Source organism: Geospiza fortis, unplaced genomic scaffold (assembly GCF_000277835.1).
Source record: "Geospiza fortis unplaced genomic scaffold, GeoFor_1.0 scaffold58, whole genome shotgun sequence".
Lineage (NCBI taxonomy): Eukaryota > Metazoa > Chordata > Aves > Passeriformes > Thraupidae > Geospiza > Geospiza fortis.
This window is the reverse complement of record NW_005054359.1, coordinates 588,258-595,925: the sequence shown is the minus strand read 5'-3', so window position 1 is coordinate 595,925 and position 7,668 is coordinate 588,258. Positions and strand designations below refer to the sequence as shown.

Here is a 7,668-nt window from a genome sequence, read left to right as displayed (position 1 = left end):
ACAGCCAGCACAGGCTGAGAAGGTTGAGTGTAAGAATGTGTGTGCAGTCAGGAGTAACATTAGGATCAAAATCTTAATGGGGAAGTGGGAGGAAGGGGAGGCAGAAGACTGGGGAAGAAAAAAAAAAAAAGAAGATGCTTCAACTAAAATGAGAGTATCCACAGGAGGCAGCTATTGCAAAATGTCTGCTGCAAGATGTTTTATTCCACTTAATTTTCCAGTGTAATTAAATCCAGAGGATAAGTGGGAGGGGAGGCAGAAAGAACAGTTCCTATACTCCCCCATTAATTATGTTCTTAATAGCTACCACGTCTGAGAAAAAAGAAAGGGCTGGCTGACATAGTGTTTTCTTCATTTAAAACAGCAGAGGAACTGATTTTTATCCAAAAAGAAGCAAGGTCTAGTCTTTATGGGAAACAATATCCCTTTGAAAAAAAAATTACTTCCACAAAAATATCTCAGAATGCAATTTTCCCTCATTTTAGGACTACCTGTTTCCTGGCACACATCATTTAAGCCATAACTAGATACCAGTGCTAAGCAGCTGGGAGAGATGCTATTTCCTTTTGTTTGTGAGCAGAAAAGCACACATCAAAACAACAAAAGGCATAAACTAAACCAGACTTTCTTATTTTGGTGCAAGATTGTTTGAACACACACCCTTCCAGCCGCTGCCTTGTCTAGTTGAAAGGAATGTCAACAAACTGTATTTATAATACAAGGAAGAACATGAAAGTTCCCCTGAAATTTTATTTAGTAAAATAAACAAGGAGATAAATGCTGAAAGCACATGTTACACCTTTAACAGAAATGTGCATGAGATGAAGCAGTTTCACATATAGTCCTGGATTTTCATATGTAAAACCAACTGAAATAGAGTGAGAATGAAGTACCCTGTGCTGAGGAGCAGGTAGGTGGACATCAGGGAGAGCAATATGCTGAACAGTCTCTCAAAGAGAAACGTGGGGCTCAGTAGCAGCAACGCTGGGGAAAAAACTGCAATAAGAAGAGATACATCAGTCACAACGTGCAAAACATTTCATCCTCAGTAACAAGATAATATGTCAAGATTTGAGGAAAGTTATCTACAGAAATTCAATACAGATATGACCCTCTATTTTTAGGAGTTACTTTCGCTAAAGAGAATAAAATATTTGGAATGTTTCACATTAATCAAAAGTAATTTCAGTTCTGTATAATTTTAATTCCCTGTCTTTCCACGTCATAGCCTTTATAATTTCTCATGAACTGATGTTAATAAGTTTTTAGGTGACGCAGAAGCACTACCCTAAAATCCAATCAAACTTGACTACTTAATACTACTCTGATAACCAATTACCAAGGCCCTGAGGACCTCTGGCAGGTCAAAAACTGCAGTGACAAAGCCACTGCTCCACTGGATTAGAGCCATAGAAAGGCTTGGGTTGGAAGGAACCTTAAATATCACCTAGTTCCAAACCCCCTGCCATGGGCAGGGACACCTTCCACTAGGACCAGGTTGCTCAGAGCCCCATTTGACCTGGCCTTCTGTCTTTTGTAATTAGATTGGGAACTGGTCTACTGCAAAAGTGAGTAAAGAGGTAGAAAAACAGGAAAGATGGCCAGTGCTTGAAGAAGGGAAAGGGAGAAAGACAAGCACTGCTGTGATGTAATCTTTAAACCCTTTTTTTAAATATAAAAACTCCATGTTTATAACAAAAGTATGCTGACAAATAATATTCATGTGATTCTTCATTTCAGTATAGGAACTTGACATTACTGAATCATTCAAAGGTTGCATCAACAGTAAGTCAAAATTAATAATCACTCCAAGGAACACAAAAGACATGGAAAGTACTCCCTTGTGACTATCAACATTGTATCCATTAGTATCTATAGTGAACATATCCATGAAAGAAAGGTGAGGAGATTTCTAAGTCCTGTGGATCAGTATGTTTTCTTCCCTGGCTTTCAGCCTTGGCCACAGCTACAATTACAGAATAAGTGACTTCAAGGGGCTCCAAAAAGGCCCAATTCAAGAAGGAACTCCAGGGACCTCAATGAAAGTCAGAACAGCTGGAAATAAAATTCAGCATGGCAACTGGCCTCTGTGAATGACACTGAACATATCAGATGTGTATCACTCTGAGTGCAATCATAGATGAGAACAGATGAGTGGCTAGTAGGTGATTATTAGTCTTTCTCTTCCACCTCTGATGCAATATATCAGATATTAATCATAAAAAGACCTGTAGGTTTCTGGCTGACCTACACAAACCTCTGTATACGACTCCTGCACACAGTTGACATCAAATTCCTCAAAATTTAGCAAGTTGCTATGCTAAATTCCCACAGATAAAAATTTTAAGACATAATATACATTCATTTAGAACTGTCTGCTAATATTAAGAAGGTTCTGAAGAACATGGGAAGCCCTTGAATTAATGTTACACCTCCTGGTTTTGCCTCTATGGTTGCAGTTAAGTACACTGTATGAACCACACAGTGTTACAGCTAAAGTCACTTGGACACAGGCCTGCAGGAACCCAGCCATCACTAATTCATTTGCCTGGTTCCTCAAACACCAGTCTTTCTCAAAAAAAAGAGTAAAAAGAAAAAAAAGTAGGTCAAAGTTAAAATTTAAACAGTTAGGCTTCATATTTATCAGGATAAACAGCTGAGAAGGGGGAAAAATTCCCTAGAAAACTTCTGAAGTACTAATATTATCGTGACGCCATAATAAAACAGTATCATTATGAACAAATACTGTTAACTGTGTGTTTCTCGTTCTATAAATACACAGAGATGCAAAAAGAAAGATTGTGCCATTCTTCCACAACTATGCAAAAAGACAAAGAGGAGTTAGACCACCTCTAATCCCACCAACCTTGGAAAAGCTACAGAAGAGTTTGGTACCTTAATTCTTATGGTATCCCATTTGTGGTACACACTGGCAACAAGGCAGGTGCTAGTTATGGTAATGACAAGGCATTTCTCTCCAAGAGGCGTACTGAGGACATGTTGGATGCCTTAGTGTTTTACCTGCTTATTCTGTGTTTAATTATGGAAAGCAATTTCCGCAAGTACATAAAGCTCCTATCTTGTATATCATATTCACTTAGAATGATTACTTCCAGTCTGAAAGACTTTGCTAAAATATTCAATACTACTGTGGCAGCAAGAAGACATTTTGAGTACCTACAGTTTACTTCACCGTTAGCTTTATTTTTATCATCACCCCCAACAAAGAGAATTTCTAATATACTTTTTCCTCATAACTCTAAACCTCTTTGACTGCCTGAATCATCTCTTAGATGAAAAATGTTTCTCTTTCATCCTTACACAGGAGAGAAATATAACCTTTACACTCAACTCCTGCTCCAGTAAGCCAAGCAGGACTTCATCGATTTCATTGACTTTACAACTACGAGAAATTCATCCACACAGAGATCCCCATTTAGCTTTAGCAGGCTACAAAGAGTTAGGAGAGCATGATGGAAAGGAAAATGCTCCAAAGAAAAATGCATTACTAAGAAAGCATTGCTCACACACACTGATCCCAATCACTGAACTTAATCTTGAATCCATTTGCTCAAACAGAAGCAGGATTGCTAAAAGTGACAAGATCTGCTTAAGTTAAAACAATGTCACCAGTACAGGAATGTACAAGACAACCAGCAAGTAGGTAGCATGGGCTTTCATTGTGTTATATTTAAATTCCTGATCTTGACTTGTAGCAAAAAGCTGCTATCCAACTTTATATGGGATATGCTTAACTCTAAAACAAATCCCACATTTCAGATCACTCGGGGATAAACAATGCTTAGCAATTTCTAATGGAACCCTATAGAAAATATTTTATAACTGAAATATGAAAGGTGTTGATTCATTGTATTCCAGAAGTCCAGTAACAATTCCATTTGCTCTGTTTAATCATACTAAGATTTTTGAGTAGTGAAAAATTCATAGACTTGCAAATTGCTTTTTTCTTTAATAATTAGATACTAACAGATATCAAACATACACCATCATTATTTCACAGGTATTTTGCAAAGCAGCTCTCAAAATCACTTCCACAAGAGTCACTGCCATCTGCTGCAGCTTCAAGTTTACATGGAATTACAGCAACAACCTTTGGCCATTTCCCTGTCTTCAACTGGATTGATGGCAGAACATCTCAGATCACCCATATCCAGCTCCAAGTGAAATTAAAAGGGAATTTATACCATTATATCCCTAAAAGAGGTCTTCAAAATATTCAGAACACTCAAAAGATAAAGTTATTTGTAAATCAAAGATATTTGCATTTTATCACAAACTTACAAAGGAATAATATCTTAGAAGACTAACACATCTCAAAAAACTCACTTAGGAGAGCAAACATACAGAAGAACTACCAGCAGTCGGATAAAGGAAAAGAAGTTGTTAATGAGAAAGTGACATCATCCCCCACCCAATCCCAGACTCCACAAACTGCCAGCATAGAAGTTGGAGAGGGAAGATTTTCTTACCTAGTGTCATCCAGCTAATAATTTGATTCATTACAGGTAATCCCTGTTTGATCTTAAGACTGTTATGGGTACTGCCCACAACATATGTCGAAAGTGCAACACTGAAGATCTAGAAAGAAGAAATTGGGCAAAGAAACACAAAATTAGTGTATGGATCTCTGCCATCCTAAATATGTAGATATGCTTTAGAGTTGCCTAAACAGCTCATTTGAATCACCATAAGAACAGGAAGTCAAAGACAGTGTTGAAATGTATAACTTTTTATAACCTACCATTACTGTTTTTTTCAAACTTCCATCTAGATTACTTTTTATTAGCATTCTTGTTATTTATTTGTGCTATTTTAGAATAGTATACACAAGTGACCTGGACTACTGATTTGACATGCTATGCTCTTTGTCAAGAGTAACTATTTAAACACTCCTGCAAATCACAGAAAACACACGCCCCCAGTCCTTCAAGGGGTACCTGTCCTCAAACAGCAGCCACAAAGAACAAGCAGAGCCTTTGGCTTTGCTGCAGAATCAGGTACAGGGAGAAGGGGAAGGCTCCTGGAAGAAGAGAAGCAGCAGCAGAACAAATTGGAGGTGGCTTTTAAGAGACAGAAAGAAGCTGTTGGGTTTTTTGCTCCCCAACTGAATTGACTGAACCACCTCAAGCAGAGCCCTCAGCCTCGCAGAAGCAGAAAAGTTGGAGAGGTTTTTTCTTTGACTAATTCAAGAGACACACTTTGTACCATATGAATAGCTGCTATTTCCCTGCTAGACTGCAGTGATACCTGCTGGGATCAGCCCAGACGATACATTTAGCACCAGCATTCTTTTTTGACATGTTTCACAGGTGCTCAGTATCTGCTGCTTCTATTTAATTTCAGGCCACAAGAACATGTACCTTGTATTTCTCTGTGACATCAATAAACAAGGTCAAAACTTTAGGCATCCAAAAGCGCAGGGAATTTTAGACCTCTGATGTTTATTTTGGACACTTTTGCTGTATTCAGGCCCTTTGACATATCTTATCAAGTTCTGTTTGGTGTCATGAGCTCTGGTAATTCCTCTGATATCCCCTAGACACTAGTGAAGTCACTTTGCACTGACTTTGTGTTACACTCCGTAATATATCCTGTGCCTTGGAAGACTTGTGATGGCCTGGGAACATTAATAAGCACAAGGAACTACTGCTAAATCTATGCCAGTGTCCAGGGAAGGGCTCAGCTGGTGCTTTTGAGAATCCATGTTCACATTTTAAGTAATGTTCAAACTGGTCTTGGCTTTCACCAACACCTCCAGGACTGCAGAACTGAGCAGAAGTAAATTGGAGAGGCAAACTGAGCTAAGCTAAGAATCTGTCTCCTTTCATCCTTCACAACCCTCTCTGATGTTCAGAGATAATTCCTGAACAACTTAAGAGCAGGTCTCAGATACCCATACCTGCAGGTCATACAGCTACAAAGAAGAAACCAAGGGTGACACCTTCAGTCCCAACACAGCCAGCTCTGGCTGGGAGCTCTAAGCATCAAACATTGTAAGGACCCATAGGGAGAATGGCAGGAGAACCAGTAAAACACCCTTCCTGTCCCCTGGTTGAAAACACCCTTCCTGTCCCCTGCTTCCACCAGAATGACGTGGATTCCTACTGTTCACTTCTATTTTAAACAGCATGTAGATGTTGCACTTAGGAACATGGTTTAGTGGTGATCTGGGCAGTGTTAGGTTAATGGCTGGACTTGATCTTACAAGTCTTTTCCAACCAAAATTATTCTGTAATTCTAATTGAGAGGAGGAAACTAATAAACTGACCACCTTGGACACACATGAAGTCCAAGCATCCTGGCAATAATAACTTGGTCCCACATTATCAGCCAATGAAAATAGCAAATTTTCAGTAGCGTGGCAAAAACTGGACAACACCTATGAAGCAGATGGCAAAGAGAAACTGGTGCTCTCTCCAGCAAAAATTAAGTTATACCATAAGCACTGCAGCAGTCTAGCTGATGGATTATGAATGACTCCTGGTTTTATCATTACTGAAGCCTTAATGACCTCTCAGAGATCACAGAATCAAAGAATTGTTTAGGTTGGCTTAGGTTTAATTCATCAGTGACCCCAAACATTAAGTAACAGCATTATCAGAGGAAGGCATAAGCTTTGATGACTGCTTCCCAACACCACTTATGGGGAACCTGCAAAACCTGCTTCTAATAAATCCCTTGTCAGATGCAGAGCAGGAATCTGATTGAGTGTGCTTATCTATTTGAATGCCAGTGGCCTGATCATCATTTGTCACAGCAAAACAGGTATTTTCCCCTGACTAGGGGATTAATCTCACCTTTAAAACTGTCTGGGAGCTGTAATCAAAATTCAGGATCTCAAAATGAGCATTTTTGAAGATTACCCCTTCCTGTTCCCACTGGCAAGTCCAACTCAAAGGAAAATATAAAAGCAGAATTAGGGAATTTCATTGACCAGAAATACCAGTATTCTGACAAGCATTCTCCTTTTGTATTCCTGTACTTTTTGAAGCAACTAAATGTAACCTAACCTCAAAACAAGATATTTATTTAGAAACATATAGAATGCCTCTGTAATGTCCTTTTATCCTTCTACATCTGAATAATCTCATCTCCCAATCTTTTCCTTACCCAAAATGTGAATGGTGGATCCCATATTGTCCATTCCCAATTAAGGTACTGAAACAAAAGTCTAATAGAGACTAGTAGTTAGATGTCACTATTGTAAAATATCTCCTGATTAAGAGGCAATTTGAGGAACTTAATGATCTTCTCAAAAGTTGGGAGGAAAATGAAGATGTTACCTCAGGAATAACAGGCAGAACATTTTCCTCTAATTAAGTATCACTCTGTGTGTGGATTTCCTGATTCTCTACGTTTGCTCAAGAATAGTCTGGCATAACTTTTTTACTATGGACCAGTTTCTTCACCATCATGAGATGCTGCAGCAGTTGTGTGGTGAGTTGAGGCTGGCCAGCCACCTACTGGGCTGCTCCCTCACTTCCACACCCAGTGAAAGCTTTTTTTCAGGCATTCCAGCAAGAAAGCCATTGCCAACTGTATACTGGAAATTTATGTTTTAAATGCTTAGGAAAGAAAATGACATCTCTTTTCTACATGTAGGCTGAAAAAATTAAGCGACATCACCACCATATTTGACATGCATTC

The 7,668-nt window shown here is 38.8% G+C and overlaps 1 protein-coding gene across 2 annotated transcripts in view; it reads right to left on the bottom strand.

The window, feature by feature from the left end:
- The window catches only part of PIGN (phosphatidylinositol glycan anchor biosynthesis class N), a 99,972-nt gene that overhangs the window by 21,420 nt on the left and 70,884 nt on the right, over positions 1-7,668 (bottom strand). For both annotated transcript variants that reach the window (XM_005423850.3, XM_031059293.1), the window contains exons 20-21: positions 4,491-4,599; positions 894-996 (exon numbers count right to left, since the gene is read on the bottom strand). In XM_005423850.3, coding sequence (XP_005423907.1) covers positions 894-996; positions 4,491-4,599 — 212 coding nt within the window. The remainder of the gene's footprint in view (positions 1-893; positions 997-4,490; positions 4,600-7,668) is intronic.